The sequence below is a fragment of the Callospermophilus lateralis genome, assembly GCF_048772815.1.
Source record: "Callospermophilus lateralis isolate mCalLat2 chromosome 11 unlocalized genomic scaffold, mCalLat2.hap1 SUPER_11_unloc_3, whole genome shotgun sequence".
Lineage (NCBI taxonomy): Eukaryota > Metazoa > Chordata > Mammalia > Rodentia > Sciuridae > Callospermophilus > Callospermophilus lateralis.
Genome location: NW_027510155.1, coordinates 5,561,857 through 5,581,869, shown reverse-complemented (window position 1 = coordinate 5,581,869; position 20,013 = coordinate 5,561,857). Strand labels below are relative to the sequence as shown.

The window sequence follows — 20,013 nt, the reverse complement described above, 5'->3', positions numbered from 1 at the left end:
ACTGGGTCAAATGGTGGTTCCATTCCACGTTTTCTTAGGAATCTCCATGCTGCTTTCTATAGTAGTTGCATCAATTTGCAGTCCCACCAGCAATGTATGAGTGTACCTTTACCCCCACATGCTTGCCAACATTTATTGTTGCATATTTTTTCTTTTTCTTTTTTTTTTTGTGGTCATGAGTATTAAACTAGGGCCTTGGGCATGTGAGGCAAGCAGTCTACCAACTGAGCTATGTCCCTAGGCCTGTTGCTCATATTCTTGATAGTTGCCATTCTAACTGGAGTGAGATAGAATCTCATTGTAGTTTTGATTTGCATTTCTCTAATTGCTAGAGATGTTGAATGTATTTTCACATATTTGTTGATCGATTGTATGTCTTCTGTGAAGTGTCTGTTCAGTTCCTTAGCCCATTTATTGATTGGTTTGTTTTTCTGGTGTTTTTATTGTTTTTTATTTATTTTTTTTAGTTGTCGATGAATCTTTATTTTTAAAATTTATTTATATGTGGTGCTGAGAATCAAACCCTAGGTCCCTCACACATGCCAGGCAAGCACTCTACCACTGAGCCACAACCCCAGCACCTGGTGTTAAGTTTCTTGAGTTTTTTATATATCCTGGGGATTAATGCTCTGAGGTGTATGTGTGGTAAAGGTTTTCTCCCATTCTGTAGGCACTCTCTTCATGTTATTGATTGTTTGAAGTGAAGAACCATTTTAGTTTGAATCTTTTTATTGATTCTTGCTTATAGTTCTTGTGCTCTAGAAATCTTGTTAAGGAGGTCAGTTCCTAAGCTGAGATGGTAGAGTTTGGACCTACTTTTTCTTCTGTTAAATGCATGGTCTCTGTTCTAGTGCCTAAATCCTTGATCCACTTTGAATTGAGTTTTGTGCAAGATTAGAGATAGAGGTTTAATTTCATTTTGCTTCATGTGGATTTTCAGTTTTCCCAGCACCATTTGTTGAATAGGCTTTCTTTTCTCCAGTGAGTATTTTTGTCAACTTTGTCTAGTATGAGATAACTGTATTTATATGGGTTTGTCTCTATGTCTTCTATTCTGTATCATTGGTCTATGTGTCTGTTTTGGTGCCAGTGTCATCCCATTGTTTTTTGTTGTTGCTGTTATGGCTCTGTAGTATAATTTAAGTTCTGGTATTATGATGCCTCTTGCTTCACTTTTCTTCCTAAGGATTGCTTTGGCTATTCTGGGTCTCTTTTTTCCAAATGAATTTCACGATTGCTTTTTCTAGTTCTACAAAGAATGTCATTGGAATTTTAATAGGAATTGCGTTAAATCTATATAATGCTTTTGGTAGTATGGCCATTTTGACAATGTTAATTCTGCCTATCCAAGAACGTGGGAGATATTTTCATCTTCTAAGGTCTTCAATTTTTTTCTTTAGTGTTCTGTAGTTTTCACTGTAGAGGTCTTTCACCTCTTTTGTTAGATTGATTCCAAATATTCTATTTTATTTTTTGACGCTATTGTGAATGGGGTAGTTTTCCTAATTTCTTTTTCAGTGGCTTTATCACTGATATATAGGAATGCATTTGATGTATGGTTGTTAATTTTATATCCTGCTACTTTGCTGAATTTCATTCATTAATTCTAGAAGTTTCCTGGTGGATTTTTTAGGTCTTCTAAATATAGATTCATATTGTCAGCAAATAGTAGTAATTTGAGTTCTTTTTCTATTTGTATCCCTTTAATTTCTTTCTTCTGTCTACTTGCCCTGGCTAGTTTCCAGGATTATATCGAATAAAAGTGGTAAAAAAAAAAAAAGGTATTCTTGTCTTACTACAGTTCGTAGATGGAATGCCTTCAGTTTTTCTCCATTTAGAATGATTTTGGTCTTGGGTTTAGCATGTATAGCTTTTACAGTGATGAGATTTGTTTCCACTATCCCTAGTTTTTCTAGTGTTTTAAACATGAAAGGGTGCTTTATTTTGTCAAATGCTTTTTGTGCTCCAATTGAAATGATCATATGATTCTTCTTGAAGTCTATTGATGTGATGAATTACATTTATTTATTTCTGTATGTTGAACCAACCTTGAATCCCACTTGAATATGATGCACTATTGTTTTAGTCAGCTTTTTTATTTCTGTTACTAAAAGAGCTGACCAGAACAAGTTTAAGAGAGGAAAAGGGCTCATGGTGTTATTTGAGGGCTCATGGTGTTTAGACATCTTAGTCCATAGAAGGCCAGCTCCATCCCTTGGGCTTTGAGGTAAGGCAGAACATCTGGAAGAAGAGTGTGACAGAGGGAAGGAGTTCACATAATGATCAGGAAACAGAGTCAGAGATTTCACTCTCCAGATACAAAATATATACCCCATATAGAGACTCCACTCTCCAGATAAAAAATGTATACTCCATAGCCATCCCCCCAATTCCCATCTCCTCCAGCCATACCCTGCCACTTCATTTAATTCCTATCAGGGGATTAATTAACTGATTAGGTTAGTCATTTCTCTTCTGAATCTTCTTGCATTGTCTTATGTGAACTTTTGGGGGACACCTCACAACCAAACCATAACAACTATATTTTTAATGTTTTTATATATGAGTTGCCAGAATTGTATACAGAATTTTTGCATCTATGTTCATTAGGGATATTGGTCTGAAGTTATCTTTCCTTGATGTGTCTTTGTCTGATTTTGATATCAGGTGATACTAGCTTCATAGAATGAGTTTGGAAGAGTTCCCTCCTTTTCTGTTTCATGAAATAGTTTGAGGCTTAATGGTGTTAATTCGTCAAAGGTCTTGTAGAACTGGATAAGAATCTGTTTCATCCTGGGCGTTACTTAAATGGTTGGCTTTTGATGACTTCTTCTATTTTATTGCTTGAAATTGATCTGTTTAAATTGTGGATGTCCTCCTAATTTCATTTGGGTAGCTCATTTGTCTCTAGAAATTTGTTGATGTCTTTAAATTTTTCATTTTTATTGGAGTATAAATTTTCAAAATAGCTTCTGATTCTCTACTGTATTTCAACAGTATTTGTTGTAATATTTTTTGTGATTATGAATTTTAGTGATTTGAGTTTTCTGTCTTCATTAGCACGATTGAGTATATAAATTTTATTTATTTTTTCAAAAACACAACTTTTTGTTTTGTTAATTTTTTAATTGTTCCGATTATTTCAATTTCATTTATTTCAGCTCTGATTTTAATTATCTCCTGCCTTCTATTGCTTTTGGTGTTGATTTGTTTTTCTTTTTCTAAGGCTTTGAGATCTTATGTTAGGTCATATACTCATTGACTTTCCATTCTTTTAATGAATTTAGCTTAATAGTGTCCCAGAGATTTTGACAAGTTGTATCAGTTCTCATTTATCTCTGGTAAGTATTTTAAAAATTTCATCCCTGACTTCTTCTTATATCCATTGGTTAGTCAATAGCATATTATTTAGTCTCTAGGTGTTGGAGTTTTTATTTTTGATTGTATCAATGATTTCTAATTTCATTCCATTATGATCTGATAGAATGCAGGGTATAATCTCTTTTTTTATTTCATAATTGTTGCTTTGTGGCATATTTTAGAGAAGAGTCTGTGTGCTGCTGAGAAGAACATGTATTCGTTGATGGATATAATACTCTTTATATGTCTGTTAAGTATAAATTATTGATTATATTATTAAGTTCCATAGTTTTTTTGTTTAGTTTTTGTTTGATGATCTATCCAGTAGTGAGAAATGTTTGTTAAAGTCACTCAGTATTATTGTATTATGGTCTATTTAATTCTTGAAATTGAGGCAGGGTTTGTTAGATATATGTAGATGCTCCATTGTTTGGGGCATAAATATTTAACATATTATGTCTTGTTGATGTATAATTCCCTTAAGCAGTATGAAATGTCTTCTTTGTCCCTTCTGATTAACTTTTGGCTTGAAGTACACTTTATCTGACATGGGGATAGAAACCCGTTTGTTTGCTCAATCCATGTGAGTGATATGTTTTTTCCCGTCCTTTCATTTTCACTCTGTGGATGTCTTTGCTTATGAGGTGAGTCTCTTGGAGACAACCGATTTTTGGGTTTTGTTTTTTTTAATCCAATCTGCCAATCTATGTCTTTTGGGTTTATTAGTTTAGACCATTAACATTATTTTTGAGATATGATTTGTGTTCCCAGTCATTTTAGTTTATTTCTACTTTTTACTTTGAATTAATTTCTCCTTTGATTGATTACTCCTTTTGTATGGCTCCTCCCTTTGTTGATTTTGACTTTTTTTTCCATCTTCATGGAATATTTTGTTGATAATGTTTTATAGCACAGATTATCTAGTTATGAATTCTTTTAACTTTTGTTTATCATGGAAGGTTTTTATTTCATCTTTAAATCTGAAGTTTTATTTTGTTATATATAAAATTCTTGGTTGGCATCCATCTTCTTTAGAACTAGGTATATATTATTCCAGGACCTCCTGGCTTTGAGGGTCTGGGTTGAAAAATCAACTGAGATCCTAATTAGTTTCCCTCTATATATAATCTGATATTTTTTCTCTCGTGGCCTTTAAAATTCAATCCTTATTTTCTATATTTGACCTTTTTCTTTATGATGTGTCTTGATGTGGGTCTGTTCTGATCTTGTACATTTGAGATCCTCTTGTATTTGATTTTCCATTTCATTCTTCAGATTTTGAAAACTTTTTCATATTATTTCATTGAAAAACTGGGCATTCCTTTGGTTTGTATCTCTATGCCTTCACCAATCCCGATAAATCTTAATTTGGTCTTCTCCTGTTATTTCATTATTCTTGGAAGTTCTGTTCATGGTTTCTTACCATCTTCCCTGTGTAGTCAACTTTATTTTCAAAATTATATATTTTGTCTTCATTGCCCAAGGTTCTATCTTCCAAATGGTCTAGTCTATTGATAATACTTTCCATTGAATTTTTAATTGGTTTATTGATTGTTTCATTTTGAGGATTTCTGGGGTTGTTGTTGTTGTTGTTGTTGTTGTTGTTGTTGTCATTTTCTGAGAATCTCTGCTTTTGCAATGATCTTTTACCTCCTCAAATTTATCTCTGATTTTATTCCCTATATCATTCTTTATGTACCAGGTCAGTCTAATATGTACTTTCTAAATTCCTTTTCTACATTTCTTTTGCTGTGTTGTCTATGGGTTTAATTATTAGATCATCTTGGTTTGTTTGGGCCACTTTGTTCCATTGTTTTCTCATGTTGTTCTTATGTCTGTCCTTCTAGAAGTGTGGATTTCAGGCAGTACAGTTTCTACCCTGTAGATTCATTGTGTCCCTGAAGATTTCTAGTACCTCACCTTTAAGGAAGAGACAAATAATAACTGCACCCAATACAAACAATATACAGCCTTAAACCAAATAGCTCCTCTTAAGGCATCCACAGTTTTGTTCCATTAAACTGAAATGATGTGTTCAATTATTGTCTACAATATAAACAGTAAGTTTGCAAAAAAGTTTATAGTTTCCATTGGTGGACAAAGAGAGAACAAAAGTCATGTAGGGTGTGATGTTTATAAGAAAGGATCAGAAAAGATAGAAGTTAAAAAATTATAGGAAGAATAAAGGAAGGACTTAATAGAGGTTGGGTGTTAGCAAGAGAAAAGTGAGAAGGAGAATCCAAGGAAACAGATAAATGAGAGGGGAAATATATATATATATATATATATATATATATATATATATATATATAATTTTTTAAAAGAAAAAATAAACAACAAAACTGTAAAGTACTATTCAGATATCCCAGTCCTCAATAAAATGATCCATGACAAATACTTGGTTTCAAAAATGGTAGACAAGTGAGAAAAGAAAAAAAAAAAAGGAATCTGGATGGAAAATTGAACACTTTTTTCCATTGCAGTTCAAGTTTCTCAGCTTCTCTTCTGAGCAGTTAGGTATGTTGACTGGAATTTGATGCTAGCTCTACCCTCAGGGTAGTTAGGGTTGCTAGGGTGAGAGTATTAGTCCTGGAAGTGGAACTACTAGAGCCACGGTGTAGGCTTAGGTACGTTCCAATCTCTTCACTGTGTGCCTATTGGTCTGAAGATTTTAAGTCATCACACCTCCAAGGCTCAGCAATTGTCTGTCCACATTGGAAGACCGTACCTCGGGAATCTCCTTTAGGTTCTACACATGTGATGTAGGAATCTGTTCTTATCCCACTACTTTGCCTGCAGACCCCATGAACCCTGGTCGTCATTTGGTCTCCAAACTTGATCTCTTCCTTTGCCTGTCCTTTCAAATTCACAGTCAGGAACTTCTCTTCCAGCCAGTACTGCAAGCAGCTGATTGGATGGAGAGGGGAAAGCCAGGTGGGTTTCCTTGATCTGTATTCTCCTGTGTAAATGTCCCTCCATGCTTGATTTTCTCCTGGTCACTTTGGAACACTCTCTATCACACAGCATGGGTTTGCCTTGCACATTTTTGGGGCCAGACTTCGATCTGCCAATAATTGACTCACCTAGCTACAGGCCCCCCAGCCATTGCTGCACAAGGGTTCTTTCTGCTGTCCTCCATGCATGCCGCCAAGAAAGCTGGTGGCTTCCCTCCTGTACACAGATGCTGTACAGCACAGCTTACTGGGTTTTTTTGTTTGTTTGTTTGTTGTTTTTTGAGCAGTATCTCTGAGCTCTTAAGCTCTCCATACCACAAAACACCTCTGTTTTCCTAGGAATGGGGGTTCCTTTATTGCTTTACTACATTCACATAGGGATTATTCTGATTTGTACTTCCAGCTATTTTACAGCTCTGGAGCTGGGGACCTTTCCCCCTTATTTTATTATACAAGATCTCTTGAGTCCATGATCTGTTCTGAGTATCCAGTATTAAATTCCAGTTAAGTCCTTCCTAGTTCTGGACCATTCACCCATCTTGTTGAAAAAAGTGACCTTTTTGCTTTTCTTGGTTCACTCCACAGATCTGTCAGGGAAGCAAATACTTTTTTCAGCCATCTTCCTGCATTTCCAACCCCCCCCTTTTTTTTTTGAAAGAGAGTCTCACTAAATTGCTAAGGCTCATCCTGAATTTTTGATCCTCCTGCCTCAACCTCCCAAATTTCTGGAGTTGCAAGCACGCACCACTGTACTTGGCTCTTTTAATATATTTAATTCAATATAATCTATTCTATATTATTATATGTTTTGTGTCTGTGTAATTTAGATATCCATGTAATATGAATAATACGTATCATATATCTTAGGTATATAAGTAGTATCAGTGTATATAGCATGTTATATTATGTACATTGTTGCTATATAACCATATCTAAGATGTTATTTTTAAAAGACTTATTAAAAATGTTTTTTACATAATGTATTTTTTATCATACATTTATACTGACATAATATTCATTGTTACTTTTAAATGGAAAACTTAGTCAAAAATGTTTTAAGTTACAATACTTGTAACTCTGGGGGAACTATCATTTTTGTCTCCCCACTGCCTCAGTACACGTTATGCATGGTAGAAACATTGGATAAAACACACAACACTAATTCTTTTATACTTTTTTATTTATATTTAGCTTCTCTGTTGATTCAGTGGTAATTAAAGAATCTGATGTTCAGAAATCAGTAGTAAATCCTGGAAGTTGTTTAAAAGAGAATATTGATCATGCAATAGAGGTATGTTATTTTTAATCTTCATTTTTAAACAGTTATGTACACTGATACTTTTTCTATCAATTTTATGTCTTCAGTTTTGTAATTATGTAGTAAATATTTGGCTAAGATTAAGCATAAAGCATGAGGATAATACCTTATGTGAAAGATCCAGAATGTCTATAGAAATATTTTCATAGCATAGGAAAAACACAGAGAAAGTTAAATTTGAGAATTTTCCTCCCCTGTTACAGTTTAAATTTTTTCTTTGTAACATTTTTTTTATGAACTGTGTAACAAATCAGCTTCAGTACCATGGCCAACATAGTCTTTTCCTCCCCTTATGGAAGCAGAGGGTATCTTCAGAATGGTGTATAGGATTCCCTAAAATCCAAGGTGCTAGGGCTGGAATAATGGATCAGGCCATCTTCCAACAGAAGTAATGATAGAAAAATGCTTTTTTTACTGTGCTTGCCACTGAAACACTCTCTGCCTGTCCTCAACATTGTATTATTCAAAACTTTTTTCAAACCCCCAACTGCATTTTCATCCTCACTCAATAATTCTAAATTATAGTAAAAATTAAAATCACTGACTATTAGCCTTTCTCATTCTGGATATTAAGAAGAGATATGAGCCACACTCATCCCTTATTAAATGTCTCTTGGATGAAATTCAAATAATTGGTAAATAAACAAATACTTTCATGTTGACAGTATATCTACATTTCTAAAAGAAGATTTATTTTTTTAATTGATAAAAATAATTTTTATGTGGAAAATTGTGTTCTTTTAATAAATACCAAGAAGAAAATTTGCTCATGATTTCATTATCAAACATAGCTACTTGTTAACATTTTACTTAAAATAAATATACATTTATACATATGTCTTATTAATTATATTTAAGTATCCTTAACCCAACCTAGAATTTTTGCTAATAATTACAGATATGTAAATATATTTCTCTTTTTGCATCTTTAAGTTTATAGTAAGTGTAATTATTTCATAGGATTATTAGATTAAATGTTTTTTGTTAAAAGATAACTGAATTTTTTTTTATTTGAAAGTGTCCAAAAATAGTGATATTTTTGGAATATTGGGTACATCCTTAAAATTAATGGTATAAAATCAGTGTAAATTGTCATATTTCACCCTTTAATTTAGTTTTCTAATGAATGTGGAATGAAACAAGAAACAAATATGGTTAAATTGTTGGAAAAACAATACCAAGAAAGATTAGAATAAGAAATAGCTAAGGTAAGTTTATAGTTTATCTGCAAGATTTTCTTGGTTTATAGATTTTCTTGATCTTTGAACTATCAAAAAAAGCATGGATTTTATTGATGGTATGTACTTTTTTTTATTTGTAAGTTTCATATATAGTCCATCAAACAGTTGTGTAACAGCATCAACTATAATTGCTGCTTCATAGAATGTTTTGCGGTGCTTTTCATTGAAAAAGAACATTATTTTCTTGATATAGAATTGCAATTACAATTTTTCAGAATGCCACAAGTTTTTATATATGTGTTACAATGTAAATAGTTACCTTGTGAAGGAGTTTGGCATTCTAAAAGTGAAGGAAAAGTTATGAAGAGAAAAAGTAGTTGTATTACCCTGACAAATTATTGTAATGTTAGATAATAACTACAGATACTGATGGAGGATTGTCATAGAACATTATCACTCATGTCCAAGTGAATTTTGTTGGAAGGAAGAAATATGAAGACTTTTATTTTTTTTATTTTTGTACTGAGCATTTATTGATGTTATAGTTAGAAAAGTTTTGCTTGTTTTATTTTAAAAGGCAAGCAGTAAAACACTTTGATGTTAAATTTATTGAAAAATAGCCTATCTCTGTATCACTTTATCAGAGGATTTATTTTTATTTTTAAAACTGTGAGGCCAGGCTTTTTTCTAATTCATATAATTTTGAGTAATGACCCACTTTTTAAATCCAGCTGGTATTTATAAATCTAATCCTTTTTGTTTGTTTGATTGATTTCTTTAGGTCATTGTGTCAATGAGCATTGCATTTGCTCAACAAACTGAACTATCTAGACTATCAAAGGGAAAAGAAAATACTATGTCATCAAAACAAGCACTTACTTTCTGTCAGCAAAATGAAAAACATTATTTTAATGAAATGAAATTATCTCAGGATCAAATTGATCTTCAGACCTCTGATGCATTGGACATGAAATTTAAAGAAGAATTTAAGCCACTTAGTAAAGAGTTAAGAAAAGATGGAGAAGTTCTATTACCAAACAGTGATCATCTTGATGATATAGTAGAATCAGAGGTCCACCAACTAACTATTTCAGAAGAAATGTTCTCCAAAGACAAAACATTTATAGTTAGCGAATCTGTAAGTATGCTTCTTTGAATATAAAAAAGAAAACCTTATAATAATATCTTCAGTTTAAAACAGTAGCAGTAATGCTGATTAATAGAGAATGAAAGTATGAAGTCCAGTCTTGACTTTAATGTATTTTATTAATTATAAGGTATTTGATTAAGTGAAACAATATTGGTGTGAAGTATAAAATAAGTCATGTCATAATATTCTTGGTTGTCTTATGGACACAGTACATGTTAAGTTCTCATTGTAAATTATACCTGTGTTAATTTTATTTAAACTAATTGAAGATTAATTATATTATAACTAGGTAATACCTGTGGCCAAATGATTTGCTCAATTAAATGTAAGAACATAAAAGGAAATTGCTACGAATTCAAGAAGACAATTCAAAGTATCTTATTATATATATACTAATTCTTTTTTTTTGTTAGTTGAGGATCTGTTACCCCAACGAATTTCAGCCTTTATTAGAAAACAATAAATTCTACTTCTTTTAAAATTATCTGAATTTCAAATTTATTTTATGTGTTCACAATAGATATATCTTGTTCAGAGGAGTATTCAGCTTTTTATGTAATGCAAAACTTGTGAATTGTTTATGAAAACTAATTTAGCTGTAGCTGTTCAAGGCAGAATGATTTTAATTAGTATCTTAAGGGATTGAAGTATTCATAGAACCTATTGATTTTTCATGAGTGTGAGAAACTCATAAATGTAAAGCATTTATTTCCAAATAAAATTTATTATAATTTTTCTTTGAATAAGCAGTTTTCTATAATACTGTGATGACCAATGAATAAAAATTAAATAGGCAAAATTCCTTATATTTTGTTAACTTAATTTTTAAAAATATTTTTGTAGTTGTATATGGACATAATACCTTTATCTTATTTGTTTATTTTTATGTGGTTCTCAGGATTGAACCCAGTGCCTCATGCATGCTAGGCAAGCGCTCTACTATTGAGGCACAACCCTGGCCCTATAAACTTTGTGTGTGTGTGTGTGTGTGTGTGTGTGTGTGTGTGTGTATTTGTTGTTGTTGTTTATATTATTTCCCCATTAGAAAATATCAAGAGATATAAAGGAGTTATAACTTCATTAAGAGAAGGGGCTGGAGGTGTAGCTTGGTGGTAGAGCACTTGCCCAGCATGTGTGAGGCCTTGGGATCAATCTCTAGTACGGGCGGAAAAAAAAGTGGATGGGGTGGGAGTTGGAGGGGGTGGATAAAGAATCTTGAGTATTTTGTTTTTCTTGGTTAGAATTAGATTTTAGCTAAACTATCTGGTAAGTAGCTGTTTCCTTTTGGAAAATAACATATATGGTGGTAATAAATTAACTTTATGTTGTTTTGGAATTATAAATAAGAAAAATACTTTTTTAAAAAAAGTGATTTATGGCTGGGGTTGTGGCTCAGTGGTAGAGTGCTTGCCTTGAATGGGTGAGGCACTAGGTTTGATCCTCAGCACCACATAAAATAAATGAAAAAAGGTATTATGTTCATCTACAACTAAAAAAATAATTTTTTTTAAAAAAAGTGATTTATGCTTTTGTTTAATAATAAAACTAAAACTCAGATGCTTTATGTTGTTAATAGAATTGTTTTCATATACAGTTAAAGTATCAATGCTGACTAATTGCCACAAAATATGTTATGATTGAGTTTTTTGCTTGTGTTTTTTCCTATCAAAGATTCATGGTAAGATGTTGACATCAAGCATGGATGCTTCTAGACAAATGATGTCAAATGAAGAACAGTTGGAAGATATGAGGCAAGAACTTGTATGACAGTATAAAGAACATCAACAGGCCACAGAACTGTTGAGGCAGGCACACATGAGACACATGGAGCAGCTACAAGAAGAGATTAAGAGACTTAATAGACAATTAGCCCAGGTATGGAACTTTAGAGTCTCTTTTCTCCTCAATTGAAATAATGGTAGTTTTTATGTGGCTTTTTTTTTAAGTCAAAATTATTTTTCCTAGATACAAATAAATTACAAATACTTAACATCAGGAAGTTCCTGGGATCAACTTTAGACCTTGTTAGGCACACCTAACTCAACTGATATAATGTGCATTATCATTTTATTTAACTGCCTTTCAGGCACTGGAAATGTGACTACAATATAAATTTAAAAATTCTATTGACCATACATAGCCAAAGCACTTTGAGAGTTTTGGAAATATTATACTGAGGTACTTGAGTATACAGTTGCTGTCATTCACTTTTTCCATGTTCATTTATAGTTCTGTTAGTCTACCAATTACCATCTCCAAGGTTTATCTTTATCTATCTTTAATCCATCTTTTTAATCATGAATGGAAATCTTCTGAAGTAATCTGTTTCTAGAACTCTCTCCAAGGACACATCTCTTGTTGATTAGAGAAATTCAAATTTATATAACATTCTTTTCTAAATTTAAATATCTCATGGTATTTGGGAGCTATATTCTTGTCAACTGCTATATAAAATATACTCACAAAATTATTGCAGAAAAGCAAGAAATATTTACATGAAAGTTCTTATGAAAACAATTTTATTGAATTTAATTTTGAAAACTAAAACGTGTATTTTATAAATATAAAATAATAGGGAAATTGATATTTGAGAATAAAATATATCATTTGAAAAATCAGTTTTGCTTTCCTTCATTGCATTTTGTGAATTTATTCTTCTAAAATTTCAATGCAAAAATTGACAGAGAAAATATTACTCGAACTATACAAATTCTTGAATATTTAAGTTTAAATACCTTTTTTTCTAAAGTTGCAAATTTTGCATTGAACTTCATATGTGCCTTTTAATCCCTAATAATGAAATATGAATCATAAGGTAGAATCAAGGTCTCTTGGTCCCAAGGGGTTAAAAGAAATCTGCTTGATGTTTCTGCTTTTTACCTCTATCGCAATCAATATTCTTCCATGACTTTTTTTTCTTATTTAGAGATCCTCATTAAATAATGAAAACCTGGTTTCAGAAAGAGAAAGGGTGCTTTTAGAGGAGTTGGAAGCACTAAAGCAGCTGTCTTTAGCTGGAAGAGAGAAGCTGTGTTGTGAGCTGCACAGCAGCAGTACGCAAACACAGGTAGTATTGACTTTGGTGCATTTAGGAACAGTAGATCAACAATGAAGTAGGATTTGTTTGTCTTTATTGTTGGTGGGAGACGTATTTTTATAGTTACTAAGCTTAACATATTGGTGATCACTTAGGTGTAAGGTAGGTGGAGTCAAAATGCCTTGCTTTAGAGAAACAATAAGAGAGGTAAATAGGGAGCCTACATCATGGGAACAAATTTTTACTCCTCACACTTCAGATAGAGCCCTAGTATCCAGAGTATACAAAGAAGTCAAAAAATTAAACAATAAGAAAACAAATAACCCAATCAACAAATGGGCCAAAGACCTGCACAGACACTTCTCAGAGAAGGACATACAATCAATCAACAAGTACATGAAAAAATGCTCACCATCTCTAGCAGTCAGAGAAATGCAAATCAAAACCACCCTAAGATACCATCTCACTCCAGTAAGATTGGCAGCCATTAGGAAGTCAAACAACAACAAGTGCTGGCAAGGATGTGGGGAAAAGGGTACTCTTGTACATTGCTGGTGGGACTGCAAATTGGTGTGGCCAATTTGGAAAGCAGTATGGAGATTCCTGGGAAAGCTGGGAATGGAACCACCATTTGATCCAGCTATTGCCATTCTCAGACTATTCCCTGAAGATCTTAATAGAGCGTACTACAGGGATACTGCCACATCGATGTTCATAGCAGCACAATTCACAATAGGTAGACTGTGGAACCAACCTTGATGCCCCTCAATAGACGAATGGATAAAAAAAATGTAGCATTTATACGCAGCACTAAGAAATGACAAAATCATGGAATTTGCAGGGAAATGGATGGCATTAGAGCAGATTATGCTAAGTGAAGCTAGCCAATCCCTAAAAAACAAATGCCAAATGTCTTCTTTGATATAATGAGAGCAACTAAGAACAGAGCAGGGAGAAAAAGCAGGAGGAAACGATTAACATTAAACAGAGTCATGAGATAGGAAGGAAAGGGAGAGAAAAGGGAAATTGCATGGAAATGGAAGGAGACCCTCATTGTTATACAAAATTACATATAAGAGGTTGTGAGGGGAATGGGAAAAAAATAAGGAGAGAAATAAATTACAGTAGATGGGGTAGAGAGAGAAGATGGGAGGGGAGGGGAGGGGGGATAGTAGAGGATAGGAAAGGTAGCAGAATACAACAGTTACTAAAATGGCATTATGTAAAAATGTGGATGTGAAACCGATGTGATTCTGCTATCTTTGTAATGTTTTGAATAACCAATAAAAAATTTTTAAAAATTAAAAAAAAAAACAACAAAAAAAATGCCTTGCTTTCTGTTTAAGATAATTTGAATCTGGCATTGCTGTAGGAGAAACTGTTGTTCTACCAAGAAGCAACCTTTATTGACAACCCTTATTGTCACACTATATAGAGTATATTAGTTTGAAGCCATTAAAACATTTTTCATCTCTACACTTGAATGTTTTATCCTTTTTTTGATACTGCTGATCTCTTGATAAATTGTAGTTAAATATTATTTCAGGCACTTTCTGTTTCACATCATACCAGTATAGAAGAATGATATGCTGTTTTTAAGATGACAGGTTTTCTTTCTGTCTTGTCCTCTCTGCCGTTGCACAAACTTAAACAGAATGAAAATAAAAACCAAAGGGAAATTGAGGAAGAGACATTGAAAGAAAAGGAAATGGACAGAAAACCTGAAGATGTACCTCCTGATATTCTGTCCAGTGAAAGGTATACAAAATGTGTATTTTTTCAGTGCAAAGTCAATTAAAATGGTTGTTCAAATGTAATAAACTTTATTCATCCTTACTTTTATCTTGTACATGTGTATTTTCTTAAGAATACTATCTTGTGTATGAAACGTGTCATATATTTCTATGTATGAAACATGTCCATATATGTGTAATATATAAAAGATTATCAATTTTTAGACATTAAATTACAAATTTTTAAATCTTTTTATGTAATAAAAATTTTAATTGGCTATTAATCATAAACTTGACTTTAAATGTTTAGAATTGTTTTAACATCAAACCTTTCTTGATTAATTTTATTCTTCTTAATGCTGTTTTGTAACCTAAAAAACTAAAAACAGTTCTACCTGTGAGCTTTATTTCTTTTTTCCTCCTTCAGTGTATGGGCATGGATTCAGTGTAAGCTATTCTCTGGTTTGTTTATGTTCAGAAAAAAAATTACTGCATTTGTAAATATTCAACATTTAGTTTCTTTCTTGCTTTCATGGCATAACAGGTGAGAACTTTTCATACATATCCTAGTTTTATAAAGTAATAAATTAATGGCCCAATGTTAACAAAACGTTCCTTACTTTCATTTTGTAGATGTTAATATTAAAATGTACAAAACTATACTATAATTATCCCACATTAATATTAAGCACAGTATCAAAAATTTATTTTGTTCAAATGGAAATATTTTTTTAAATTTTAATTAGAACTAATATCTACTAACTTTTTCCTCCTTTTCCAATTTCTATGACTGTCAACCCTTTTGTGTCCTCCTAACATACTTCCTCAGCTTGCATGGAGGAATTTGGCCCCTAAGATTTTGGCTTCCCCATTGGATCATCAATATGGAACATAGTCAGTATGGAACTCAAGTAAGAAAGACAGTGTATGAAAATTAGAGTTACCATGCCAATATAAAATAAACATCTTGCTCATCTTTATTTCTTTTTACCATTATATCAGTTTTAATCACATTATCCAACTCCTGGGATTTAGGACTTGAACAAAACTTCTATAAATAAAAGTTAAGGAATTAAAACCCTTACTTCCCACTAACTAAATTATTTGTGGTTTTATGTTTAAACATTCTTGATTATATAAGCAGAGAATTTGATCTAGGTACAAAAATAGAACTCTCTTTTTCACTTGACAAATACTAAAGGAAAACTTCTCCATTTATTACCTTATCTTAAAATAGGTCTGTCATGTGCCTGTGAAACAGATACCGTTTCAACCAGATTGTTGGTAATGTGTCAAACAACATGTGAGGTTGAGAAAGAAGTCTCTTAGGCCAGGGGACCTTACTCTGAAAGTTTCTTATTATATCTTACATGTATTAAATATAAAGCTTATAACCATAGTATCTCTGTTGAATTAAACTGTTGAGTGAGTTGTTTAGTTATTCATAAAATTAATCATATAATCTTTTGAATCACCATTTATGGAAGCACATTTTTTCACATGGTAAAATGTTCATGTTAAGCTAAAAAGAAAGTTTTCTAATCACATTGTCCAGTATGATCAGTTTTTGTTTTTAAAATGTATATATTTTTGAGTGAAGCAGAGGAGGAAAAAAGTCTAGAAATATAGGCATTAACATGTTCATCGTGCTAAGATATTTTGAAGGCTGATTAACAATATTTCTCATTTTAAAATTAGGATGTATTTCTTATCTCTATAAAGACAAGCTATTATTTCTACTTAGTTGAAAATATGTTTTTTTCCTACTGGCTGAGTGCAATGTGCGTAACTAGAGATATTTTTGTCTTTGGAGCAGGTATAATAACAGCCTATGATATTTCCTGTGGTGTTGTAGGTCTTTGCCAGTTCTTGTAATTTAAACATCTAGTTTATCACCAAGAAATTATACAAATACTACCACTTTTTTTCTAGTTGGATTCTTAATTATTAAAATATTGTTGTCTGACACATAAAAAGATAAACCTTATATGTATATAAACATGATCAGTATAACCAATGCAATTATGTAGATATTGGTATTACCAAACTTTTTGAAACTCAAGTTTTATGTCTTCTTAAAGTTTTCTTCCAATTTATTACTATCTTAAAAAACATTATTATTTGATTTCTTTCAGGTCAATAAAATGCACCTTTAAAAATGTTATAAATTTGTTTTCTAAACAAATCACTTTTTAAAAAAAATAAATTAAGAGTAAGAAGCACTTCATTGTAGGTGTTATTGTGTTATTTAAATAGAGCAAATCTATATGATATTTTTCACCAAACACATATTTTGCATTTTATTTTTGGTGAGCTAGTAGTAAAGGCTTTATACTGTAAAAAGATTAAATATTTTAATAAATAAATATTTTAAGATTAAATGTTTTTTAAAGAGATTAAATATTTTAATAATTTTTTATTTATCTGTATAGGTTTGCACTCCAGAAAACTAACAACAGACTTCTGAAGATCCTCTTAGAAGTTGTAAAGACTACCATAGTTGTTGAAGAAACTATTGGCCACCATGTTCTTGGGATTTTAGATAGATCTAGTAAAGGCCAGTCATCTGTCAGCCTTATTTGGAGATCAGAATCAGAGGCATCTGTAAAGTCAGGTATCCACAAGGAACACATAAGAGGTAATACTAGTTTCATATGCTTGTGAAATAATCATCTTCAAATCATCTTGCTGAGTTCAAGGCACTTTTTCTGTGTGTAGAATATATAGGAGAGAGAATATTCAAGTATTTTTCAACAAATGCACCTCCAAACACAAAGCCCCTCTGTTCAAAGCACTATATGTATTATTGTATAGCATTTGCAAGTGAATGTTTTAGAGTTGCCATTATATAACTTGGTATGCCTACACAAACCAGAAGACTCTTTCATTTCTCTACTAATAAAAGAAAAGTTCCACATCACCACCCTGTAAATCAGGAAAACTTAAAATAAAGAACTTTTAGGAATCCAGCACCAGTTTTCATTGAGATAGTTAGAAGAATGTGATTATAAGAAACCAAAGACTATCCTCTGTTAGGTCCTTTCTTACTTTTGGAAAAGTGGTTTGACAGTTTTTGTCCTGTTATGAGATGGCTTTTTTCCTAATTCTGTCATTTTCCTGTAGCTGTGTGGGTTGGGCTCTTCTTTTAATTTCTTCTTTTAATTTTTTTTAAATTTTAATTACTTATATATGACAGCAGAATGTTTTACTATTTATATTACTCATATAGAACACAATTTTTATATCTGTGATTGTACACTCTTATTTTAAATTTTTACCATCACATTGTGACCTCCAATCTGTCTTGTTTTTTCTGTTTCTTTTTTCTTGCTGGAGAAGATATCAGGAAATCAAAGAGGGGAAAGGTTAGTCAGGTGCTTCCAGAGAAATAGGCCCTGGATTCTTAAATTAGAAGGTCAAGCCTATAGTTCACTATCATTTCACATCCAACCACTTCTGCCCAGGTAGAAGGAAATATTCTGAAATGCCAGAGCTTTACAATTTTTGAAACACTCTAGTTTTTAAGCTTCACAGGGAAAAATAGAAAGTATTCCAATTACAGAAGGTATGCTTAAGTACTAGTTATCCAGCAGTACATTTTAACTACAGAGAAAAGATTGATTTGGAATTTAAAATAAATTTGAATTAAAGACACTTCAGGAGAGTTCAAAAATAATTTTCAATTCCATTTTTAGTAAAATACAAGATGAAATAATCCTGACTTTTAAACCCTTCCTTCCACATTTACTCTTTTCAAACTAGGTAGATATATTTTTCAAATTGACTTACTTTTGGTTAAGTTCTCAATGAAGACTATTATGTCTATATATGGATCTTGATGTATTAAGAAGAACTAGGTAATGTTTGAAAATACCTAAAACTTATAAAAGTGACTACCAAAAAATTTTTAAGGTAATTAACTGGTTTCACTTAATCATCTAGGGAGGAATTTTGCTGTTCTGTTGGTAAGAACTGTACTAGATTGACTTCCATATTCAAAAGACACTAAGGAATGTTCTGTACATTGCAAACATTTTTTTTTTGCCTTTTTGTTAGCATTTCTCATAGATACTTCTTAAAATGGCTACTGAATATTCAGCAAACAACAGCAACTACTTAAGGAGCAGTATGCTGAGTTATAAAGAAATATTGGTAATTGAGATCAAGCAAACACAGAGGATAATGTTCATGTTCATTTTCTTGGAGAAAGCAAATCCTCTATCCACTGTCTATATCCATAGATAGTGTCTATTTTAACATATCTAGCAATAGTTTTTCAATTATAAGCAACTTTATCTGTTCAATTCTATAAACACGTATTCAGTAATTTCTGTATCGCCTGTGTTTTATAGTAGTTCATAGTCTAGGAAACACTGAGATTACTGTTCAAGGGAAGATTAAATCATACTTAATATTTTACTTACAACCATTTTGTACATATATGAATTGATAATGATTATTATTATTGATTTTTATTATTATTGATCTTTAAAAATGTTAACTGTTGAAATCAACTGTTGATTCAGAAAACATTAGAAGAAAAATTCAAACCAAAGTTAAGAAATACATTGTGTAAAATATTGTGGCACAGATAATTTTGCTGGTCCATTTAATTAACTCAATCTTAATTTTTGTATTCACAAATCATTCTTTGGTTTGATTTGGTACCAAGAATTGAACCCAGAGACACTTAACCACTAATCTATAACTCAGCCCTTTTTATCTTAAGTTGTGTAGAGCCTGGGTTAAGTTGCTAAGGTTGCTCTTAAACTTCCCATACTTCTCCTGTCCAAGTTGCTGGTATTATAGGCATGTACCACCATGCCTGGCTATGTAACTTTTACTAATAAAATTAAGTATCATTGGGGTATACTTACCTAGTTTGCATCATTAAGGATATATTGAATTAATAGAGTTTATGATTAAAAACATTTTTTTAATGAAAATACTGGTTTTAAATATTGACAATATGCCCCATATGTAAGAAGTTCTTTTGACATTTCTTCACATTCTTAATGGAAGCATTTCTGTAAAAACTAAAATGCACCATTGAAAGATTTGTGTTATTTACCATAACAAAAAAAAATTAAGGCTTAATCTGATTGTGAATCAATTTTTTTTTAAGTATCACTTGTGATGTAGTTTCAGCCTTCAAGCCTGAACTTGTTCAGGCTTTAAACATGTATGAACTTGTTAACACTTGAAAATAATAAATGATTGTGCTAATATTCACTTCCTTGTAAAAGCAAACTAGTTTATGAAATTGAAAGGAAATTTTGG

General features: G+C 31.8%; 1 protein-coding gene across 1 annotated transcript in view; it reads left to right on the top strand.

Annotated features, from left to right (window-relative positions):
- Positions 1-20,013, top strand: part of LOC143385979 (A-kinase anchor protein 9-like) — a 105,060-nt gene that overhangs the window by 46,926 nt on the left and 38,121 nt on the right. The window contains 7 exon segments of the mRNA XM_077107908.1: positions 7,506-7,605; positions 8,748-8,840; positions 9,595-9,951; positions 11,635-11,838; positions 12,890-13,030; positions 14,655-14,758; positions 17,166-17,371. Coding sequence (XP_076964023.1) covers positions 7,506-7,605; positions 8,748-8,840; positions 9,595-9,951; positions 11,635-11,838; positions 12,890-13,030; positions 14,655-14,758; positions 17,166-17,371 — 1,205 coding nt within the window.